The sequence below is a fragment of the Rana temporaria genome, chromosome 8 (assembly GCF_905171775.1).
Source record: "Rana temporaria chromosome 8, aRanTem1.1, whole genome shotgun sequence".
Lineage (NCBI taxonomy): Eukaryota > Metazoa > Chordata > Amphibia > Anura > Ranidae > Rana > Rana temporaria.
In genome coordinates this window covers 21,200,097-21,225,608 of record NC_053496.1, presented here as the reverse complement: position 1 = coordinate 21,225,608, position 25,512 = coordinate 21,200,097, and the positions used below count along the sequence as shown (strand labels likewise).

At 45.3% G+C, this 25,512-nt stretch overlaps 1 protein-coding gene across 1 annotated transcript; it reads left to right on the top strand.

Annotated features, from left to right (window-relative positions):
- Positions 1-570: 570 nt before the first annotated feature.
- Positions 571-9,953, top strand: LOC120910376 (sodium/potassium/calcium exchanger 1-like). The gene is made up of 2 exons (XM_040322136.1): positions 571-612; positions 8,397-9,953. The coding sequence occupies exons 1-2, from the start codon at positions 571-573 to the stop codon at positions 9,951-9,953; spliced, it is 1,599 nt and encodes a 532-aa protein (XP_040178070.1).
- The last annotated feature ends 15,559 nt before the right edge of the window (positions 9,954-25,512 follow it).

Genomic DNA, 25,512 nt, shown 5'->3' with positions numbered 1-25,512 from the left:
ATTAGGTGGTCGCCTAAGGCCTCGCACTCACAGGGGCCTCACGGCCATTTAAATTGCCTGTGATTAATCACCAGGATGCCGTGCCACCACCTCTGGTGCTGCCCTGTGTTTTATGTTCCCTGCTGTCACCTTGCTGGGTCCCAGATCCTATATTGGCTGCATATATCTGATGGGTGAGGAGGGTGCTGATCGATCGCCTGTGTGCTAGATCTGTGCATCTTTCTGCAGCCAATTTTCTTGCTTGAAATTTTTGTTCCCCATTTTGGGGATGTGATTGGGGCCTCATATCTAAATTTTGCCTAAGGCCTCACAAAGCCTAGAGCTGCCCCTGATCACAAATAGTCTGCAGCTTGGGTCAGTTAAAAAACATTGAGGTATGAAGACAGCTTTGTAGGAATTAACACAGTATGGAGTACAAGCAAGTGGTTACCAAGAGTAACAGAAGTATCACACAAAGCCTGTTATAAGTATGTGCCTGTGACAGGTAGGATAGCCTCTTGCATGAGGGGGTTGTAATTGGCACTCTTATTGTGAGCAGTCCATCTCTCATAGCAACAGAAGCAGATCAGCATGACAGAGGTCCTCAGCCTGTGCATAGGTATGGAAGAGGAAGTGAGTGGATGCATGGAGTCCACACTACATGCACGCCTGGAACTCATTCCAATAATGGGAGTGAGGTAGGGGAGATACGCTGGATAGGTGGATAAGGCATCGACTTTACATGTCCCTCCTAAATTTAACAGTGACCATAGTGGTGTATGTTAACATGAAGAATGTTAACTAGAGTTCAGTTGTCTGCTCAAGAAAAGGTACGCCATGTGCAGTGACCCTGTCGAAAGCTCTTAGCATAGCCCAGAATAACCCATCCCTGAGTAGGTCTCTCTGTGACTCCCACCTGGCACCCAACACCGAGGGGAACATGGAGGAAGTACCTTCCACCTGCCCTACAAATTAAATATACTTGGACATACAGTGGTATACGTGTAGCGTTCACCTCCGGCGGGGGGGGGGGCTGGGTAAAAATAGACAGGTTCTCCCTAGTAGTACAGAGGCAGTCAGTCACACAAGCCCAGTCCCATGCACACCAACAATTCAGGCTCAATCTAGGGGATGCCTTTTTAGTAGAGTAGAGGAGTTAGAGGTCAAAGGATACTCCAAAGGGATCAGTAGAAATCATAGGAGGACAAACTTCTCTCTGTAATCTAATCTTACAATAACAGCACTTTTGGAGGTAACAGGGAATGGTGAGTATATCTAGAACCTTACAGCAGCAATCCTTATAGCAATCTCTGGCACTTAGTTCCCCTCTGGCACTTGCAACTGTTCGTCTCCATCCAGATTTTGACTCATAGTGTCCCAGGAGCTGTCTGCCACCCAGCATTCACAGGTAGATCCTTAGTGAGGGAGATAACAAGATCCTTCTCAAAACCAGGCCTTCAGTGCATTGTCCTCCAGGACATTTAACCCTCTGGCAATCCTACAGTCCACCAACTGTTGAGGCCTAGACTATAGGTTCTTGTCTTGGTGGGACTGTCTCCAGGGGCAGCAGTCCTTAGAAAACCAAAACCCTCCATGGAGGGAAAGAACACTCTGGCAAAGGCTGCCTAAAAATGTATCACTTCTTTCTGAATGCTTCCTTCCAAGGATTGGCTTTCGGCTTAATAAATATTCACACTGATCATTTGAATCTCCCTCAGGTGGGAACAATGAAACTCTTAGGCCCCGTACACACGTCCGAGAAACTCGACGAGCAAAACACATCGTTTTGCTCGTCGAGTTCCTTGTGAAGCTGCCGAGGATCTCGGCGAGCCAAGTTTCCTCATTGACTAACGAGGAAATAGAGAACATGTTCTCTATTTGGCCCGACGAGATCCTCATCGGTTTCCTCGGCCGAAAGTGTACACATGACCGGGTTTCTCGGCAGAATATGGCTCCGATCGAGTTTCTGGCTGAATTCTGCCGAGAAACTCGGTCTTGTGTACGGGGCCTTAGTTCAGGAAACCCTATGCAGACCAGAACAATCAATTACTGCTTTACTCACTACAGTGTACCCACAAAAATGAAATTTACCTAGCAGTCTAACTAGAGGGGGTTATCAAACATATGGGGAACTGGGGAAGGGAAGCGCACGTTAACCACTAATATATAGGTAATCAATATGGATGCCTATAATTGATCATATACCCTGTTGGGTTTTGTTGCTGTAACCAATAGTCATAGCTATAAAAAAAGGGGGGGGGGATAGCCTAAGGAAAGGCTTGTTGAAAAGAGGTTACTAGTAGCAACAAATAATGATCTAAACAAAAATATGATACAAAATGATTTATTGTAGTATCAGTCCTACAGTCCACCAACTGTTGAGGCCTAGACTATAGGTGCTTGTCTTGTTGGGACTGTCTCCAGGGGCAGAAGTCCTTAGAAAACCAAAACCCTCCATGGAGGGAAAGAACACTCTGGCAAAGGCTACCTAAAAATGTATGACCTCCTTGGCCACCTTCTGAATGCTTCCTTCCAGGGATTGGCTTTGGGCATAATAAATATTCACACTGATCATTTGAATCTCCCTCAGGTGGGTAAAACGAAACTCTTAGTTCAGGAAACCCTATGCAGACCAGAACAATCAATTACTGCTTTACTCACTACAGTGTACCCCCAAAAACGAAATTTACCTAGCAGTCTAACTAGAGGGGGGTCATTACATCCACAGATGCAGATCTCGAAAAGGGTGGCTCGACACAACATTTTATTTAAAGGGTAACGCCACTTTTGTTGATTAAAAAAACAGTCTCCTCTGGGTGATCAATGTACATTTAATAAATTCTGTTGCAGATTCATACCTGTTTCTGCCCTGAAGAAAAAGCTGTTTGTCAATGTCGATGTGCATCTGAATGAGAGTGTTTTATTTAATTATTATTCAGCTGATGCACTTGCTGTTCTCTAATGAGGATACTAGCAGTATCTGCATCCCTTTAACCCCTTGGGAATATCTCACTAAAACATATTTTTTTGTTGGGGGTGCCTAAAATTTGTCTAGCATCTTAGTGCAGCCCTCAAAATTTCCACTCGCCTGCTAGCATTTGGCGAGTGGATTTAAGCTGGGGGCAAGTGATAACAGTTCTGCATGACCAACAGTCCAATCTGTGCCTACACTTAGAGCCACGCTGCGATTGGCGGCCGAAGAGGAAAGGTGCGTGCCCAGGAAAAGTAGTCGGGTGAGCCGCACACATGCAGAGCAGTACACAGGTGCTCTCCTTACAATTCTTGTTAAGCCATGGGACCTGATAGTATGACCTCTCTGAGACTGGCTTCCCAACCTGACCAATGTAGCTGGAGAGCACAGAGCAGGAAGGAACAAGTGAGCAGGAGGACTGCGATTATCACCACTCTGGGTGTCCCAGGTATGCAGTGCAGCACAGCGCTAGAGAGAAGGCAGAGGAGGAGGAGGGAGTCTTGTACATAAGGAGAGGGAGAGCAATATTTGCAAAAGTAAAAAAGTCCACGTCCCTCTGGTTTGTGCCATGTCCCTCTGGTTTGCCCCAGTGCCATGTCCCTCTGGTTTGCCCCAGTGCCATGTCCCTCTGGTTTGCCCCAGTGCCCTGTCCCTCTGGTCTGCCCCAGTGCCCTGTCCCTCTGGTCTGCCCCAGTGCCCTGTCCCTCTGGTCTGCCTCAGTGCCCTGTCCCATTTTGTTAAAGTTGTTGTTGGTAATATTTAATTGTGTAACTTGATTCGGCATAAAACATTTAACAGTGTCATTCCAAGAGATAATCTACAAGGGCGTTTTTAGGGGCGGAATTAGGGGCGGGGCAGTGTATGGGTTAGGTGAGGCAACTGGTGGCGAGTAACACTTGAGGCCTGGCTAGAAGCTCAGGGCTTGAAATTTTGAGCCCTGTCTTAGTGCATACTAAGACCCTTCAGGTCTGGTATGCATTTTAAGGGGAACCCTGCACCAAAATAAAAAATAAATGGTGTAGGGTTCCCCCCAAAAATCCATACCAGACCCTTATCTGAGCATGCAACCTGGTAGGCCGCAGGAAAAGAGGGGGCGAGCAAGCTGACTAATCCCCAGCCAGAACAGCTCGAATGATGGGGGCAAGCTTACTGAGGAGGAACAGGAAGTGAGAAATTCAGACAAAAAAAAACATTTAGAAGGGAAATCTAAGGAAAAGGTTAGTGAACCAACAATGCACTAGCTTAAAGAAACCTATTTAGAAAATAAAAAATTAACCTTTGCAACCCCTTTAAGTAAGAAAAAGTTTTGGCTGGTCTTAGGCATTTAGTATAATGGGAAAACCAAGTACATGTTTATATATAGAAGAGATAGGAAGGAAAAACAAACCCCCTCAATTCTAAAGGGTACGGCCATGTGAATTAGCACCGGAGAAATCTTTTTGTGATACTGATATAAAGCTAAATTCATAGAAGGATAATACTGAAGATTTTAAACCACGTAGAAAGAGGCAGCAGATGTTAATATTCCCAATGAAAAAAAGTTTAATTCCCCTCTTCTGTAGAGGACAATAAAGGTTCTGTTATATAACACTCTTGCAATCTGTAATGAATGGTGCTGAATGTTGGACACTGTTACAGACAGATAAGAAACGGCTTGGTGTATTTGAAAGGAAAGTGCTTAAAGGAATATATGGAAGGGTTCTTGAAAAGGGATTGTAGAAATACGGTTATAATAGTGAACTTTATGTAAGATATAAGGATACTAGATTATCAGCAATAATACAGTATGCCTTGCTTGTATAAAGTAGACTGATAATATTACAGATAAAAGATTGTATGCCAAAGAAGATCCAGAGAGCAAAATAATGTGGAAAGAGATATATTAGCCAACCCAGAGAATGATGGAGCGATTACATTAACCACTTGACCTCCGAAAGATTTACCCCCTTAATGACCAGGCCAATTTTTGCGGTACGGACCTTGTAACAGCACTGGTGAACGAAGTGAACCACAACTGCAGTCAGCAAGGATTTCAATGCAATTCTCTATGCGACAACTCAGTACTAGGCCCCAGGCGTCGCAACAGGAGTTTGGGGGATCTATACATCATCTCTGTGTCACATAAAGAAAGGCGTTGAGCTTCTGAGGCCTCGTACACACGACCGAGGAACTCGTTAGGCGAAACACATTGTTTTCCTCGACGAGTTCCTTGTTAGGCTTGTCGAGGAACGCGACAAGCTTGCTTTGCGTACACACTGTCAAGACAAAATCTCCTTGTTCTCAAACCCGGTGACGTACAACACATACAATGGCAGGGGAAGTTCGATTCCACTGGCACAACCCTTGGGGCTGCCTTTGCTAATCTCATGTTACTGCGTGTTAAGTAAAAGTTTGGTCGGAGACAACTTGCACTTTTCAGTCTGTTACAGCGTGAAAAATGTGTTATCTCCATTACAAATGCTACTTTTACTCCCGTCTCATACTTTATTCTGAGCATGCGCGGGTTCCTTAGCATACACACGCTCGAGTTTCTCATCGAAAACCAGCCCGACGAGGAACTCGACGAGCAACTTCAGACTCCTGTCGAGGAAAAAGAGAACTTGCTCTCTTTTTTTCTCGTCTAGTTCTTTGACAGTTGCCTCGATGAAAAACGTACACACGACCGGTTTCCTCGGCAAAAAAGCTCTCCCACCAAGTTTCTTGATGGATTCTGCTGAGGAAACCGGTCGTGTGTACGAGGCCTAAGCTTGAAAGCATTACAACATGCGACCAGAGCTTAAAACTATAGTTCAAAGGTCAATATTCCAATACACCTCTATATGCAGGTGATTATTATCAGTAAGGGACCCCAGGCTTCACTCCTCGTAACAGCAGTTTGGGGGTTCTCTACATCATATCACCATAAGCATATAGGGATGTATTAGGCCACTAGGGGAGATGCTATGAAATAGCATCAACCCCTAGCATAGAAAAGTTAGAGTGAACATGTTCAAACAGTTAGGACAAGGCCTATAAGTATTTTATACTTCTGTCAAGCACGTAGTAAATATTAGTTGTAGTAAAAAGTAATAGTTACGTATGAGAGGCAATATAGCTCAGGTTCTTTGAGTGTTCACGTAGTATTACACAAGTTGTACTGGCAACTAATAGTAAGGTATGAGAAGCAATATAGCTCAGGTACTTCGGGAGTACATATAGGCCCGGATTCACAAAGACTTACGCCAACGTATCTACTGCAAATGAGCGCCGTCGTATCTATGCGCTGATTCTTTAAATGAGATACGCCTGAATTTTGCCAAGGTACCACCGACGTAAGTCTCCTACGTCGTCGTATCTTGGGTGCATATTTACACTGGCCGCTAGGGGCAATTCCGTTGATTTACGCGTCATAATTTACGCGTACATAATGAGCAAGATACGCCGATTCACGAACGTACTTGCGCCCGTCGCTGTAATCTACGTAGTTTACGTAAGGCGTTTTTCCGGCGTAAAGTTAAACCACCAAAAAGCCGAATTTTACGTTGTGTACATAAGTCGTACGTGAATGGGGCTGGGCATAAGTTACGTTCACGTCGTACGTATTGAGCCGTCGGATCTTAGGGAGTATTTACGACGTGATTCTGAGCAGGCGCCGTTCGTTCGGCCATGCATTTACATGGGTCACGCTTCATTATAATACTACACGCCCACTGCCTTGCTACTTTGAATTAGGCGGGCTTACGCCGGACATTTTACGTTACGCCGGCGCAAGAAAGGGAGCAAGTGCTTTGTGAATACAGTACGAGCCTCTCTGTGTTAGTTCGACGTAGAGCATATCAAATGCGCTACGCCGCTTTAAAGATACGCCGATCTCTCTGAATATGGCCCATAATAGTTAGGAGCTGTAGTATTAACTATGAGAGGTGAATATAGCTCAGGGTATTTGAGTACATGTGATAATTAGGAGCTGTAGTAACAACTATGAGAGGTGAATATAGCTCAGGGTATTTGAGTACAGATGTGCCTTTAACATATCCCTTAGCAGACAGTCCTATAACACAACAGTATCCTAGATGTTGAGGAGTAGAATATATGATAGACAATAGCAATTGTATAGCTGGTATTTGAGTAGCAGGTATTGCTATAGCACTACAAGTAACAGAAATGTAACTTATCCGTTTTGCAGGCTTCAGTATAGGTACTAGAGATCCTGTGGTGAAGGATGATAGATCAGTCTATAAAGTAGTCCACAGCAAGGCTCCACATAGCAGTAGCTGTAGATGGTATTTAAAGTAGTAGTTGAGGCTGGAGCGGTGTTCCGGCATGGGGAGTAAAGGCATTCATGCCTGTAGCATAGGCCGTGCTACGGCTGACAATAATAGAACTAAGTAGCTTTGTATTATGAATGCCTTTATTGGCTGTGAGCAGCTGAATTCAAACAAAGCACTGTGTGTGGCGCACTTCCACGTTCCAAGCTGGAACACAGCACGGCGCCGGGCGATGACGTCATCGCGCATGCACCATATGCGTTCCAGCATGGAACGCAATACGGCGCTGAAAGCACCTGTTTCACAAAGGAGAGGTGGCGCGACGGCGCCTGTTACAGACCTGCGTAACTTTAACTGAAAATTGTGCGGTTGTGCGACAGTGTACCCAAACAAAAGTTGTCATTTTTACCCCCACAAATAGAGCTTTCTTTTGATGGTATGTGATCACCACTTAATTTTTTATTTTTTGCGCTATAAACAAAAAAAGATAAAACAAAAAAATATATATATTTTCTGCTATAAAACACATCCAATAAAAAAAATCTTCATAAAAGACAATATGTATTATGCTATATGTTTTTGGTAAAATAAATCCCAATAAGCGTATATTGATTGGTATACAAGAACGTTATAGCGTCTACAAACTATGTGATATATTTATGGATTTGTTATTTATTTTTATATTTTTTATACTACTAATGGCAGCGATCAGCAACTTCTAGTGGGACTGCGATAATGCGGCGGACAATCGGACACTTTTGACACTTTGCGGGAACCAGTGACACTAATACAGTGATCGGTGCTAAATATATGCACTGTCGGGAACCCACGAGCACTATGGTTCCTGTATCCTGACACCGTCATATCTCAGTCACAGTATGATCCCACTAGGGGTGATGGGGAAATCACAATCAACCACCACCAGTGGGGAAACAGAGCCATAACCTCTCCAAGACATGTTATACCTTCAAAATGTCATATGTATATGCAACAGTTCCTAACCATAATATAGAGGTCTGTATGTAGAACATATGCATGTGATTTCTGCCTTTTCTCTGCTGTATTTGAATGTAAACTCCAACAAACATATTTGAAAGAAAAATATGCACTGTCACTGTACTAATGCCACTGACTGGGAAGCCACCTAGGGCACACTGCTTCCTAGGGAGCGTAGCCACGGCTGCTGGCTTCCCTTCTAGCCTGGCTGGGGAATACAAAGGACTGAAGAATGTCCGGCGGGTACAGCTGAGGAGGCGGAGGAGGACAGTGGGGAGGCGGATGAGTTTGGCGCAGCTGAGGAGACGGAGGAGGACAGTGGGGAGGCGGATGAGTTTGGCACAGCTGAGGAGGCGGAGGTGGACAGTGGGGAGACAGATGAGTTTGGCAGAACTGAGGAGGCAGAGGAGGACAGTGGGGAGGTGGATGAGGCGGACACAGTTGAGGAGGCGGAGGAGGACAGTGGGGAGGCAGATGAGGCAGACACAGCTGAGGAGGACAGTGGGGAGGTGGATAAGGCGGACACAGCTGAGGAGGCAGAGGAGGACAGTGGGGAGGCAGATGAGGCAGACAGAGCTGAGGAGGCAGAGGAGGACAGTGGGGAGGTGGATAAGGCGGACACAGCTGAGGAGGCAGAGGAGGACAGTGGGGAGGCAGATGAGGCAGACAGAGCTGAGGAGGCAGAGGAGGACAGTGGGAAAGCAGATGAGGCGGACACAGCTGAGGAGGACAGTGGGGAGTCGGATGAGGCAGGAACAGCTGAGGAGGCCGAGGAGGACAATGAGGAGGCGGATGAGGCAGACACAGCTGAGGTGGTGGAGGAAGACAATGGGGAGGCGGATGAGGCAGACACAGCTGAGATGGTGGAGGAAGACAATGGGGAGGCGGATGAGGCAGACACAGCTGAGGAGGTGGAGGAGGACAATGGGGAGGCAGATGAGGCGGACACAGCTGAGGAGGTGGAGGAGGACAATGGCGAGGCGGATGAGGAAGACACAGCTGAGGAGGTGGAGGAGGACAGTGGGGAGGTGGATGTGGCAGGAACAGCTGAGGAGGCCGAGGAGGACAATGGGGAGGCGGATGTGGCAGGAACAGCTGAGGAGGCAGAGGAGGACAATGGGGAGGCGGATGAGGCAGACAGAGCTGAGGTGGTGGAGGAGGACAGTGGGGAGGCAGATGAGGCGGACACAGCTGAGGAGGTGGAGGAGGACAATGGGGAGGCGGATGAGGAAGACACAGCTGAGATGGTGGAGGAAGACAATGGGGAGGCGGATGAGGCAGACACAGCTGAGGAGGTGGAGGAGGACAATGGGGAGGCAGATGAGGCGGACACAGCTGAGGAGGTGGAGGAGTACAATGGGGAGGCGGATGAGGAAGACACAGCTGAGGAGGTGGAGGAGGACAGTGGGGAGGCGGATGTGGCAGGAACAGCTGAGGAGGCAGAGGAGGACAATGGGGAGGCGGATGAGGCAGACAGAGCTGAGGTGGTGGAGGAGGACAGTGGGGAAGCAGATGAGGCAGGAACAGCTGAGGAGGCCGAGGAGGACAATAGGGAGGCGAATGAGGGAGACACAGCTGAGGAGGTGGAGGAGGACAATGGGGAGGCGGATGAGGCAGACACAGCTGAGGAGGTGGAGGAGGACAGTGGGGAGGTGGACAGGGAGGGTACAGCTGAGGAGGCGGGCCCCATCAGGTCTCCAGTCATAGGCAAAACTATCCTGCCCGGTAAGTCTGCTCTGTCTGAGCTCTGCTCTGTCTGACCCTGTTTCCTGTTGTAGTCACCCACGGAGGGGGAGAGGAGGAGTCGCCTAGGTGGCGCGGGTCGGAAGTGGGAGCTGGGTACCAGTCAAAACTAGGTTGGGCACCAGGGAGTTAGAGTTCACCGTCACTTTACACATGGTAAATAAAACTGAGGAAAATAAAATAAAAATGAGGAATAATAATGCTCAATGCTTTCACTGGTTACACATTTTAGACTCCAGTTCTGCTTATGAAACACACAAACAAGGAAAGCAAGGCGGAAGGAAAGGTAGTTTATTGGAAATTATTTTTACAGCCTGCTGAAGAATTGTCACTTTCCATCAGGCGTATACTCAGTTCTTACCGTATGGACATCTCTAAGCTAATGTAGATGTATTTGTGACCACAGAAACACTCTCCGCTACGAATGTGTGTTTAGAAAGCACAACATGAATATTTTACAGGAAAATTACTTATATTGGGATAAAAAATACATATCCTTTTTATCTTGTTTACATGTTTAGCTTAATGTTCTCATACGGCTGTTGCACCGGCTCCTTCCACCCACCTCCTACAATGAAAAGACCCCACACTGTGCAGCCAAAACACTTTTATTTGAAATCTGTGATCTCCCAGTGACGAGTTGTTTTATTGCTGAATTGCCAGCTTATTGGCTGCAGATGTAAATTCGATTTATATTTAAGCCTGGAGATTCGGCACAGAACACATTTGATTTGATTGTTTTTGTTTTTTAAAATCAGCTTCACAGATGCTTTGGCCGATATGTCCCCACAATGCAGTTCATGGCATAAATATCTGCTGTTATTCATACATTACACACCATGAGCTAAGGTTTAAATTGTTCTTAGGATGGAAAAAGAAGAGTTTTCACGTATACTGTATATACTCGAGTATAAGCCGAGTTTTTCAGCCCTTTTTTTTAGACTGAAAATGCCCCCCTCGGCTTATACTCAAGTCAGTGTCCCCACTTACTGTTCCGGGGCCGCTCCGGTGTGTGTGGGTGTTTTTCTGTCTCTCCGGGGGCGCTGTGTGTTTTTACTGCGACTGGTGTGAGCTACAACAAAATGGTGTCGACTTTATTCCGAGCCTGCATGTTTTTTTGTGCGTAGGAATTGCATACAGACGATCGGAATTTTCTTGTCGGAAAAATTGAGAACCAGCTCTCAAATTTTTGTTGTCGGAAATTCCGACAGAAAAAGTCAGATTGGGGCCTACACACGGTTGGAATTTCTGATCAAAAGCTCACATCAAACTTTTCTTGTCGGAAATTCCGACTGTGTGTATAAGGCTTTACAGCCACTTTAATTCCCATTTGTTTAGGATCTGAACTATGAATTAGCAGGAAAGGAAGTTGTACCCAAAAAGCAGTTGAAGGTCTACAACTTGACCTCTTAGTGCCTGTTCACACTACCGCGACTTGGGATCAGACTTGTGTCGCCCCCCAAGTCGCCACAAGTCGCGCAACATGAGAAATTCAATTGAAGTGAATGGAGCCGTCTTAATGTACACTACTGAAGTCGCTCCGACTTCAGAAAAGGTTCCTGTACTATTTCAAGGTGACTTGTACCCATCGATTTCAATGGAAGTTGCCTCCAAGTTGGATCTCTGTCTTAACTGAAGCAACATTATAGGAAGAGAGAATAGTTTACTCAGGCAAACCCCTCCCTCCCACAGAGCTGATTATTCTGTGATTGACCACAGCCAAAGTCGCCTGTAAGTTGCTCCAAGTCGCGCTTAAGTCGCACTGAAGTCACGCTGAAGTTGCCTTGCAAAGTAGCACTGTAAGTCAGGTTGCCCCTTTGTGAGCTGGCACTTACTGTCTGCTAGCAATGGACACAGAGAGACAACTGATGCAGGTTAGGCAGTTATTCAGTCCAGGCAATCTATCTATCTATCTATCTATCTATCTATCTATCTATCTATCTATCTATCTATCTATCTATCTATCTATCTATCTATCTATCTATCTATCAGGCTGGCCATACATTATACAATTTTCTTCTACAACTTTCCTTTAGATTTACCAAAACCATATAGTATGAAGCCTCGTACACACGACCGAGGAACTCGACGGGCGAAACACATCATTTTCCTCGTCGAGTTCCTTGTTAGGCTGTCAAAGAACTCGACAAGGCAAGTTTCTCCATTCCCGACGAGGAAAAAGAAGACATGCTCTCTTTTTGGCTCGACGGGATCCTCGACAGTTTCCTCGTCGAAAAATGTACACACGACCGGTTTCCTCGGCAAAAAAAAAAGTTCCTTGCTGTTTTTTGCCGAGAAACTCGGTCGTGTGTACGATGCCTGAGGTCAAACATAAATTGAACAAGAAAATTGGATAATGTGTGGCCATCTTAATTCAGAATTCATTTGTGCTTAAAGCGGGAGTTCACCCGAATTTTTTTTTTTTAATTAGATTGAGGCTAATTTTAGTAAGCAGAATTGGGTGTTCTTTTTAAAATGAATGCAGTACTTACCGTTTTAGAGATCGATGTTCTCCCGCCGCTTCCGGGTATGGTCTTCGGGACTGGGCATTCCTATTTGATTGACAGCCTTCCGACAGTCGCATACGGCGCGTCACCAGTTGCCGAAAGAAGCCGAACGTCGGTGCGGCTCTATACGGCGCCTGCGCACCGACGTTCGGCTACTTTCGGGAACTCGTGACGCGATGTATGCGACCGTCGGAAGTCTGTCAATCAAATAGGAACGCCCAGTCCCGCAGCCCATACCCGGAAGCGGCGGGAGAACATCGATCTCTAAAACGGTAAGTACGGCATTCATTTTAAAAAAAAACACCCGATTCTGCTTACTAAAATTAGCCTCAATCTAATGTTAAAAATTGATATTTTGGGTGAACCTCCACTTTAATAGGAGGAGGGTGAGGGTCCAATTATTTTTCTTGCACGAATCCCCTGGAGGACTCGGTCCTTCTTCGTAGGAACTCACTTTACAATATAAAAAATATGCCCCATTTAATAAATACCGAATAAGTAATATATCATCCATAATGTATGCACAATGTGTAGGGCTGTGCAAGGCTGATGTACTGTTTGTTTCAAAGCAATAATAATAAAAAAATATGTACTGTTGTGAAAGCATACCATTTTTTGCATGCATTATAAATTAGCATGGAAGACTTTTTTCAAATGATCAAGGAAAACATTATAAAATATTAAAGAAAAATACCCAGCAGAATTTCTGAAAACACAACACCTACGTCTGACAGGCTCATTGCCATAACGTTAAAATTGAATATGTAAAGTAGACAACATTTTGTTTACCTCTGCAGGGTTCTATTTACTAACCTAGAAAACTTTTCAAGTAGAGTTGGACTGATTTATAGAAGAAAGGAAGTGTCTCTATAGGAACAATTCAGATTTTCATTATTTTTAGTTTGTTGTAGAACAAAATGTATGAATTAAATGTATGCGCATTACTGTTGTGGAAAAAAACTATTCGTGGGCTAGATTCACATAGATCAGCGGATCTTTAGATCTGCGTAATCTATCTGATTTACCATCCGCCGGCGCAAATTTGAGAGGCTAGTGCAGTATTCAGAAAGCACTTACCTCAAAACTTGCGCCGGCGGATCGTAACTCCCCCGGTGGAATTCAAATTCCGCGGCTAGGGGGAGTGTAGTATTTAAATCGCATGCGCCGTCCGTGAATTTTTCCGGCGTGCATTGCTCCCAATGACGTCGCTAGGACGTCATTGGTTTCGGCATGAACGTAAATTACGTCCATCCGTATTCGCGACCGACTTACGCAAACAACGTAAAAATTCAAAGCTCGGCGCGGGAACGACGGCCATACTTAACATTGGATACGCCGCATATAGCAGGGGTAAGTATACGCCGGAAAAAGCCGAACGCAAACAACGTAAAAAAAAAGCGACGGGCGGGCGTTTGTTTCTGAATCGGCGGAAATCGGAATTCGCACATTCGTCGCGTAAAAAACCGAAGCGCCACCTAGCGGCCGGCGGGAGATTGCAGCCTAAGATCCGACGGTGTAAGTCACTTACACCTGTCGGATCTAAGGGAGATATATGCGTAACTGATTCTTATGAATCAGTCGCATAGATCCGACCGTCGGATCTCAGAGATACGACGGCGTATCAGGAGATACGCCGTCGTATCTCTTTCTGAATCTCCCCCCGTGTGTATAGCGCATCGGTCTGTTTTCCTTCGGTCCAAAATTTTAAAACATGCTTCAAAACCGAACCGATGGACGGCTGCCCGATCGGTCCAAACCGATGGTTAGTACAGAAAAGCATCGGTTCAAAACCCGCGCATGCTCAGAATCAAGTCGATGCATGCTTGGAAGCATTGAACTTTGTTTTATTCAGCACGTCGGTGTGTTTGACGTCCCCGCGTTCTGACCCGCTCGGTTTTTGGAACGATGGTGTGTACGCACATCAGACCATCAGGCCACTTCAGCGGTGAACCGATGAAAACGGTCCGCGGGCCATTCTCATCGGTTTGGAACGACCGTGTGTACGAGGCCTCAGAAGGGAAATCGAAGGAAAAGGTAAGTGAACCAACAATGCACTAGCTTAAAGGAACCTATTTAGAAAATAAAAAAACAAACCTTTACAACCCCTTTAACTCATGAGAAATATGGTTCCAAGTGGGTTAAGAAGCTTCCCCCACTTGGATGGACAGCTTGGGATTATTTCCAAAACCATAGGCCCAAGCCAGCATAGCTGGGCCTACCCGATAGGAATACAGCCTCAGACCAACGTGGTCCCGAGGCTGGAATTACACACACGCACCTCGCGCCAGGAGGGCCACGAGGCGAAGGACCCCCAAAAACTGCATTTTCCCCTTAAGTATCCCCTCCCAGCATGCACAGAGTGGCACCACTCCCACTGGGCTGCTGCCGAGAAGGGTCACTCAACACACCATGGTTCGCCCGAGTTCCAACACGGGCCTGAGGTGGTAACGCCACCTACAGGCAACAAGGGAAAACTTCTATCAAGCACAACCATAGCCAGAACAGAGGCTAATTTCCATGAAATTAGTAAAGTCTGAGCCCAACTATTGGCTCAGACACCCCCTAAATTGATAGTAGCGCCCCAGTCATTGGGAGCCCCGTGCTACATATATATATATATATATATATATATATATATATATTATATATTTATGGTCGTTACCCTCTGACCAAGAGAGATGTGGAACACATAAACACGCGACAAGACTTACAACATAAATAGACCTGAAGTGTGCCTTGGTGGTCTGGTCAGTATGCCAAGAAAAGGGGGCATACCCAAGGTAAGTAATGGGTAGTTAATTGAAGAAGGACATGCTGAGAAGTGCCCTGAAAAAGGGAAGGGCGGGAGGGTGTCGAATGCGCAGACTCACGGACATGAGGTAAGCTGGGAAGAGTCGGCCCAGTGACGTGTAGTACTGCACACTGAACCGACAAAGAGCATGTGTGAGTGGGCTGCTTAAATACCCTCCGGGCTCCTCCCATAAACTCAGGCCACCATACTGGCCTTCTTATTTATGGTCGTTACCCTCTGACCAAGAGAGATGTGGAACACATAAACACGCGACAAGACTTACAACATAAATAGACCTGAAGTGTGCCTTGGTGGTCTGGTCAGTATGCCAAGAAAAGGGGGCAAAAGACTCATAGGGAAATAGTTTATATTGATTTCTTGTATTTATTGAGCCAGCTTGGTAAAGGCTTGTGCCATTCCTTCATGAGGATTTGGGATGTATGTGGCAAAACAAGGAGACTTCCATCAGCCTGGTATCTTGATTACGTAGTCTGGTACTCCCTGTTGGGAGGCAACTGAGACTGCTCCAATTCGGAAAGAATGTCCAGAGAACTGACTGGGGTTTGAAGCCCAAGTTACTTAGGAGGATTCTGACATGCTTGACACACTGGCTGACACTCAGGGAGCTGGTATAGAAAGGGTAGCAACGAGCTACCATCAGATTGGCTGGGTAGATGGAGCAGTAGTGGGACGAGCACCGTCACTGGGCGTCAGGCGTTGTCAGTTTGAAACAGGTTGATGTCAACCCCAGGGGCCTGTTTGTTGCGTTTGCAGACTGTGAGAGTGTAGTGGTTCGAAAGCGAGTCAGGTGGCGTCGGAGCAGTGTGTGACTGCCGGAGCCGCTGACTAAATTCACTAGGTTGTAGGGAACCGTAGAAGGCCTGGTAGATGGCTGTTGGGTGACTAGACTGGGCAAAGCCCTAAACAGGGAACGAGTAAGGATTTTAGACATGTCCCTAAAGAGGGGACTCTTGAAAGGTAGGCGCTTGCCACTGACTACAGGTTGGTGCTTCTGTATGCCCTGTAGGAGGGACTTGACTGCATGGGCTCGAGAATACTGACGGTTTACTGGGGTCCTGCAGGGACAGGAAATGCTGGATGCCATCTAGATATGGCGTGATAGTATTGAGAAATGGTCAGCTGCATGTGGCAATACGATATGAAGGCTAGGATGTGTCCAACGTTGCATATTGCTGCTCCGGGGCAAGGGGCCAAAAATTTGCGATTAGTGTTCCAAGCAGTGCGATAGGCCTTCAGTGTGTTGCGTGCCAAGGAGTGGTTAATAAGTTGGATTGCGTTGGCGAGATGCGACTTCAGTCCATCGTCAGCAATGTCCATGGTGGGACAGGGATAGTTGTTGGGTCGGCTCCAGGCTCTTGCTGGAAAAAACATCCATTCCAAGGTTGGAATAGGAAAGTGCATCAGCTGCTTTTTGCATTTGCCTGGAAAAGGTCTACATAAGATATTAACTGGTGACGGAGTGACAGCTGCACGAGCCTGCGCAGGAAGTGATGGGGAGTGACTTAGATCTATCTTAATTGATGATGTCGGCTGTGGCCTGATTGTCTGTGGTGAAGAACAGTGTCTGTCCTGTTCAAGTGTGGTCCCAGACCTGGGCAGCTGCCACGATGGGGTGCAGCACGAGGCGTGATGAAGACTGGGTGAAGCAAAAATTTAAGAGAATTTCTGGGGGCCAAGTTATGGAGAACCAGTGGCGGCCTAAAAATGGCTGCAAAAGCCTTTGGTGGCTCGGCTGACACTGCCGGGATGAAGATTGAAATGATGTTCTATCAGGTGGGGAAGTTGTCCCACATAGCCAAGTCTGCTACTGATGCTTGGTCTAGTTTGAGAACTTGGACTGGATCTTGCATTGGTGTGAGAAAATCAAGACAATACACAGGTGCTCAACAAGACGATATACATGCACTCGCAGGCCAACGTGCACTCGCAGGCCAACATGCACTCGCTGGTGCTGGATGAAAACCTGAACTAACCGCAGGGAAAAAACACAGAGAAAAGATGAGTGGCCCGCGTGCCACTGAAGATGAATGGCCAACTGGGTGCCACTGTGTGTTTGTGTGGCTGATTGTTTGTCACTGAGGTGTGTTTGCAAGTTTAGTTTGTATTCGGGTTTGCACGTAGGTGCGTGCCGCCAAGTGTTTTATACTACTGCAGACAATATTGTGCGGTTGCAAGGGTGTCAGTGAGTGTCAGGTTGCTGGGACGATATTGTGTGGTGGCAGGGGCCTTGAGTATGAAGGTTTGATGGTATTGGTGGTTGCAAGGGTCTCAGTCTGGTTTGCTGAGACGATATTGCATGGTTGCAAAGGTGTCGATGATTATGAGGTTTGTTTTGAGATGGCATGGTGTGGTTGCACAGGTCTCAACAAGTGAGGGGTTGCTGAGACGATGTTGCGTTTTGCAATGGTCTCAAATGAGTGTCGGCCGCTGAGACAACTTTGTATGGCTGCAAGGGTCTACATGGGTGTCAGGTTGCTGAGACGATATTGCATTTGCAATGGTCTCAAATGAGTGTCAGGTTGCTAAGATGACTTTGTATGGATGCAAGGGTCTACATGGGTGTCAGGTTGCTGAGATGAGATTGTGTGGTTGCAAAGGTCTAGAAGGGTGTGAGGTAGCTGAGATGATATTACATTTAGCAAGGGTCTCAAATGAGTGTCAAGTTGCTGAGACAATATTCCCCTTTATTTTATTTTTTTTATGAAAACGACTGTGAATGAAACGCTGGTAAACATGAGTTACCGCATCTGGCAGTGTTTACAAGCTGTTACAGGCATTGGCGTTTCAAATGCGTTTCGAATGCCTCTGAACATCCGTCTGAACCCATTTTTTTTTTTTTTTTACCAACAGCAGTGTACATGAGGCCAAAGATGATTTGTCTGGCTGCAAGGGTCTCAATGAATGCCAGGTTGCTGGGGCGAGACTGTATGGTCACAAAGGTCTTTGACGAGTGGGAGGTTGCTCAAGACAGTATTGCGTGGTTGCAAGAGTCTTGATGAGTGTGGGGCTGCTGAGACGGTATTGTGTTTGCAAGGGTCTGAACTATGGTGTGAGGCTGCTGAGACGGTATTCCGTGGTTGCAAGGGCCTTGATGAGTGTGGGGCTGCTGAGACGGTATTGCGTTTGCGAGGGTCTCAACAATGGTGTGAGGCTGCTGAGACGGTATTGCGTGGTTGCAAGGGACTTGATGAGTGTAGGGCTGCTGAGATGGTATTGCGTTTGCATGGGTCTCAACAATGGTGTGAGGCTACTGAGATGGTATTGTGTGGTTGCAAGAGTCTTGATGAGTGTAGGGCTGCTGAGACGGTATTGCGTTTGCAAGGATCTCAACAATGGTGTGAGGCTGCTGAGACGATTTTGCATGGTTGCAATGGTCTCAACATGTGTCAGGTTGCTGGGCCGAGATTGTTTGGTGACAATTTTTTTTTTTTTTTTTTTGCATATTTTTTTTTTTTTTGCGTTTTGTAAGGGTCATGTGTTGCAAGGGTCTTAACAAGGGTATCAGGCTGCTGAGACAATTTTGTGTGCTTGCAAGAGTCTCCATGAGTGTGGGGTTGCTGACACGGTATTGCGTTTGCAAGGGTCTCAACAAGGGTGTCAGGCTGCGGAGACAAATTTTGCGTGCTTGAAAGAGTCTCCATGAGTGTGGGGCTGCTGAGACGGTATTGCGTTTGCAAGGGTCTCAACAAGGGTGTCAGGCTGCGAAGACGAATTTTGCGTCGTTGCAACGGTCTTAACAGGTGTCAGGTTGCGGGGCTGAGATTGTGTGGTGGCAATTATTTTTTTTTCTGCACTTTTATATTTCTTTTTGCGTTTTTTTTTTTATTTTATTTTTATTTTTTTTTATTTTTTTGTTTGTTTTTGTTTTGTAAGGGTCATGTGTTGCAAGGGTCTTAACAAGGGTGTCAGGCTGCTGAGACGATTTTGTGTGGTTGCAAGAGTCTCGATGAGTGTGGGGCTGCTAAGACGGTATTGCGTTTGCAAGGGTCTTAACAAGGGTGTCAGGCCGTGGAGACGAATTTTGCATCGTTGCAATGGTCTCAACAGGTGTCAGGTTGCTGGGCTGAGATTACGTGGTGGCAATAGTTTTTTTTTTTTTTTTTTTTTGCGTTTTATATATTTTTTTCCTTTTTGCGTTTTTTCTTTGCATTTTGTAAGGGTCATGTGTTGCAAGGGTCTCAGCAAGGGTATCAGACTGCTGAGATGATTTGCATGGTTGCAAGGTCTCAATCAATAAGAATTGGGTTACTGAGAAAGGATAGAAACACCTGGTTTGTTTGTACCTTAAGCAAGCAGTAGAAGGTAGAAGGACAACGCCTGTTTGGATCGTAGGTTCCATAGGGGCCACTAATGAACAATATGGGAGACAACGAATGGTAGCAAATTGATAGAACATAAAGAATGTAATAACAAATCTTACTTGCGACAGTGGGCCATGCGAGTGAGTTTGCGGCGGACTGTGGCTGGAGTGAAACATGTCGGGAACGTGTAGCGTGATGCCGTGCATGGGGCAAAACAAGGAGGTTTGGTGTAGAAAATAGAACACGAGAAGTACGTATCAATGCTTTGTAAGCTCCGCTGCGGGAACCAAACATATGGTACAGGTGACACCATGAGTGGCCACGAATTTCACATGACAAACAAGCTAACGAATCCTACCTGGGACAGTGAACGTGCGACTGGGTTTGCTTTGGACTGGAGTGGATGTGCAACACATCCCAAGAGTGTGGTGTGGCGCCATGCATGACGCACAGGCAATAACTTTGGTAAATAAATGAGAGGGAAGAGCCGTGAACAAACAATTCGTAAGTTCCGCTGCGGGAACTAAAACACACGACATGGGGGAAACAATGAATGACAACGGTAGAAAGTATGCAATGTATCTGATACAAAATGGTTGTAAAATGCATGAAATGAATCCGATACGAATTGATAGTAAGGAGTATTGAACGAATCTGATACAAATTGGTTGTAGAGTGTATGCTACCCCTTGCTTTGAAACCGAACACCTACCAACCACCCATCCCCCCAGGCTAATCAAGTGCAGAGAAGGCACCATGTGAGTCCAATTACCACCTCAATCTGCCAAAGAACCCATACAAACACATGTCAATCTCCAAATGGATTTACAAATGAATCGTATGTTTGGCAGAAGGAAGTTGCAAATGTATTATGCCTGAGCCGAACGATGTTGGAACATAAGCAAAAGTAACTCACAGGCAGATTTTTTCCCAAAAGGGATGCAGGATAGGAAGCATAACGAATTGTAAGATTGCACAAGATACGAAAAGGTTTGAATCCTACCTGCGACAGTAAGCGGGAACCGCCGGCGAAGACCATGAAGGGAGAAGCCGCAAAGCGCTTGCGATGTCGAATGCGCTTGAATGCGCAGACTCACGGACATGAGGTAAGCTGGGAAGAGTCGGCCCAGTGACGTGTAGTACTGCACACTGAACCGACAAAGAGCATGTGTGAGTGGGCTGCTTAAATACCCTCCGGGCTCCTCCCATAAACTCAGGCCACCATACTGGCCTTCTTATTTATATATATTTATGTTTAAAGCAAACAGCAACAGCAGTTTTGCACAGAGGAGCCGTGATTCTCCTCTTCTTGGGTCCCCGCTAGAACTCCTAGCCCCTCCCTCCTGCTGAGTGCCCCCCAGAGCAAGCAGCTTGCAATGGGGACACTCAAGCAGGTGCGTTCACGAGCTGCTGCTCTGCATGCCCATTCACACGCCCTGGCACCACCCCTCTCTCTCCTCATTGGCTCACTGGCTGTAAAATACAGTAGTGGGAGACAATGGCTGTCTCGGGCATGAAGGTGGGAGAGTCCCCAGAGAGCAGAGGCTCTTGTGCACATTGCTGGATCGTGATGGGCTTAGGTAATTATTAGGGGGACCTGCTGCATAGAGAAGGTTTTTTACCCTCATGCATAGAACCTTTACAGACCACTTTTTGCTACAGGTAAGCCTATAATAAGGCTTATCTGTAGCTACCTTGGATATCTCCTAAACCTGAACAGTTTAGGAGATATCTCCCAAAACCCACCAGGGTTTTACTTTCTCTTTAAATCCTTTTGCTACCACTGACTTCGGTTTTACCCAAGCTTTTAAAACATCCCAAGCAGAATTTTTTTTGATGCCCATTCCCCATACATGCACAAACATTAATGCATGCGTCAGGGATACCTACGCATGAAAATGTTAATTGTGCTTCACATGTTACATATCAGCGCACATGCCAGAGTGAGAGCAATAATTCTAGGTCCATTATTAACTACTTGCCGACCTGCCGCTGTCGTTTTACGGCGGCAGGTCGGCTCCCCTGCGCGAGAGCCCCTAGCTCTACATCGGCTCTCTCGCAGGCCGCTAGGGGCGCACGATCGCCGCCGGGCACACGCGATCACTCGTTACAGAGCGGGGACCGGGAGCTGTGTGTGTAAACACACAGCTCCCGGTCCTGTCAGGGGGGGGAAATGCTGATCCTCTGTTCATACAATGTATGAACAGAGGATCAGTGATTTCACCTAGTGAGGCCACCCCCCCTACAGTTAGAACACACCCAGGGAACATACGTAACCCCTTCCCCGCCCCCTAGTGTTAACCCCTTCACTGCCAGTGGCATTTTTATAGTAATCCAATTCATTTTTATAGCACTGATCGCTATAAAAATGCCAGTGGTCCCAAAAATGTGTCAAAAGTGTCCGAAGTGTCCGCCATAATGTTGCAGTACCGAAAAAAAATCGCTGATCGCCGCCATTACTAGTAAAAAAAAATATTAATAAAAATACCCCCTATTTTGTAAACGCTGTAACTTTTGCGCAAACAAATCAATAAACGCTTATTGCGATTTTTTTTACGAAAAATATGTAGAAGAATGCGTATCGGCCTAAACTGAGGAACATTTTTTTTTTATATATATATATATATTTTTGGGGGAGATTTATTACAACAAAAAGTAAAAAATATAATTTTTTTTCAAAATTGTCGCTCTATTTTTGTTTATAGCGCAAAAACTAAAAACCGCAGAGGTGATCAAATACCACCAAAAGAAAGCTCTATTTGTGGGAAAAAAGGACGCCAATTTTGTTTGGGAGCCACGTCGCACGACCGCACAATTGTCAGTTAAAGCGTCGCAGTGCCGAATCGCAAAAAGTGCTCTGGTCTTTGACCAGTAATATGGTCCGGGGGTTAAGTGGTTAATGGGGTTTTAAAGCATTACCAATGAAAAATATAAGGCACTAAAGTTTGTCGCCATTTTACAGGTGCATGTAATTTTAACATTTTAGCTTGACATGTTGGGTATCTATTGACATGCATCCTTCTCTTTTATACTTTACCAAAAATATTTTTTTTATTGTATTTGTGTTCCCAAAAATTAACTTTAGAATATTCTGTACAGAAATTTTACATTTCACAAACCACTGTATTAATATCTTGAGACATAACAAATTTTTTTTTTTTTTTTTTACCCTACCCCCCCCCCTCCCCCTCCTAGGTCAATCCTTCCCCTTCCCAAACCCTGAATACAGGTACAAAACTAAAGGATGAATTGGTTTGAATATACCAATACATCAAGCAAACTTCAGTTTATTTCATATGCATAATGTCTACACCATTCCTTTTATCTTGCTCATACCTGTAAAAATTCTGTGTTCTGAACTGTTGAACATTTTATGTGCTCAAAATTTATCTTCTTGTTGTCTTTTGCACTATTATATACTCAATAAAGACTTATGGAATAAAAAAAAAAAAGAAAATTGGGAAGAAAAAAAAAACAAATTGGAACTGCCATTATTTTATTCTATAACAAGTATGTTTGCATTTGTCAGCCCATAATAAAAATAAAACCGTTTTTTTTTTACTTAAACAATATACCAAATATAAATGTACCAAATATAAGCCTATATATATAGTTTAAAAAATAATAATAGGCATGCAATTGACTCTAGCTAACCTTTTACATTTTTATTGTATTTCATTTAATTTGGCCTAGACATCAAGGCCCAGATTCACAGAGAGCAAGGCACACATTCCCCCGCCGTAGAGTAACCTCCATGCGCTACGCCAACGCAAAAGCATTGAATTCAGCAAGTCAGTGCTCCCAACTAGTGTTGAGCGGAATACGCCATATTCGATTTCGCGATATATCACGAATATATAGACGAATATTTGTGAAATATTCGCTAAAATCGAATATTCGTGATATTTTATCAAAAAAAAATGTTTGCGAAATTTCGCTAATGCGAATGCGAAATTGATTGCGAAATTCTGAAACATTCAATTTCACCTGCCCTTTGGAAAAAGTGTGGTTTTACGTAATAGACCCTGCAACTAACAACAAGGTATTAATAAAATAAATACATTATTATATAGATTTGAGGGTTTACTTTGACCAATTTGTATATTGATTAGTTTAATAAATATTGAATAACCATAGATTTGGAAAATACAGATCTCTCCTCTAGACTGACCTGTATTGAGTTAGGTAAAGATCAATCGCACACTGGGGCCCCTGATTCTGTTGAGTTAAAAAAAAGCCAAGTAAACCGTTTACGTTGACATCTCTTAAATGTCTTTATGTTAAACAGTTATTATTCTCATTAAAGAGGTGAAATGCAAATGATGACACGGGACAAAAGATGGAAAATTCTTTGAAGATGTGATACACTGGAAAAACGCACAGAAACACTCCACTCTCTCTAGCCACCTTGTGAATCTGCACTGAAATACTGCTGGGAGTGATCTTATATACTGGTCGTGCAGGCAGGTTCCTATTGGTTGCTATGGAGGTTGCTAACCTCTGACAACTGTGGTAGGAGAACTCTGATTGGCTCTGATGCAAAAGAAGGGCGGAGAAAGTATTCGCGAATAATCGTAATACGAATATTCGCGATAGCGAATATTCGTCAACATAAAAGGATCGCCTCAGCTTAGCTACTCGGCCCGGGGTCTCTAATCATACCAGCAATGCTTTTAGACGTCGATGGAGATCACTAGGATGTGATCTGTTTTAAAAATAAATTTGAAAAAATGTGAATATTCGTAATAGCGAATTTTGGCCGCGATATTCGAGTTATTCGCGAATAATCGAATATGCAATATTCGTAACGAATATTCGCAATACGAATATTCGTGAGCAACACTACTCCCAACGCTGCGCCAGCGTGGCGTGGGTTTCGTAGGCGTACGCCGGCGTAGGTGGAAGTGGGCGTGACCCATGCAAATGAGGCGTGACCCCATGCAAATGATGGGCTGAGCGCCAGACAGGTACGTATCACGAACTGCACATGCGCACACCCCCCTGCGCCTGCCCTCGCGCCTGCTCACAACCACGCCGGCACAACTGCCTAAGCTACGCCGGATCACGTAAAATACGCCGGCTTGTGTTCCCTGGTGCAGACCTTTGCATGTCTGCTGCTGGGTTGCACCTCCTTTATGGGGAATAACTTTACGCCGGACGTACAACTAACGCGCACCTCGCGTAGCCTGCGTCGGGCGCACGTAGGTTCGTGAATCGCCGTATTTCCCTCATTTGCATGTTTGAATGGCTAATCAATGGGAGCGGCACCATGCACCCAGCCTAAATGTGCGCCCACCCTACGCCGGCGTAAGCAAGCTACGTCGGCAGGGTGTAGCCTGTTTTTAGGCGCATATCTGTTCGTGGGTCTGGTGCACAGATACGACATTTGCACTTACGTCAGCGTAACTTGTTATATGCCGGTGTAAGTGCTTTGTGAATCTGGGCCCTATGCTTTACTGGCCTCCAGTCACAAAAGGGTTAATATACATTGTATGACAGTATTTATTACAGCTCTTTAAAAGCCATGCTTTAAAATATTATAGGATTTTTCCTTTAATAACATTTGAACTGTGCATCCTTCTTGACACAAAAATAGCTAATCAATAGTCTAATCCCCCCACTTTATCGTTAGGCTAGGAGTAAATGCTGGTATTAGGCTATGCTTACACTGGGATTGTCAACTCATACATTGTCAGTTGAAAACTATCACAGCATAGATAAACAACAAATAATTATTTGGATGACATCTTGAATGCTATGCTCATAGTTTATATTCAGCTGGCATCGCGCACCTCGCCTATTAGGTTATTGGCCACAATAATACTCACAAATCCATTTTCTGATTCCTCTTGGCTTGACATATGGTTGTTTTTCAGCTGAATTGTTGTGCACAATAAGATAAATATTATTTGACCTGCCCTTTTCTTTTAACCTGTCCATTATTGGAAATGTGTCA

Bases quoted from the DNA above. Each gene is read 5' to 3' on its own strand.
- LOC120910376 (XM_040322136.1), top strand. From the start codon at position 571: ATGACAGAGGTCCTCAGCCTGTGCATAGGTATGGAAGAGGAA. The intron at 613-8,396 runs GTGAGTGGATGC...CTTCCCTTCTAG, and splicing joins GCATAGGTATGGAAGAGGAA to CCTGGCTGGGGAATACAAAG.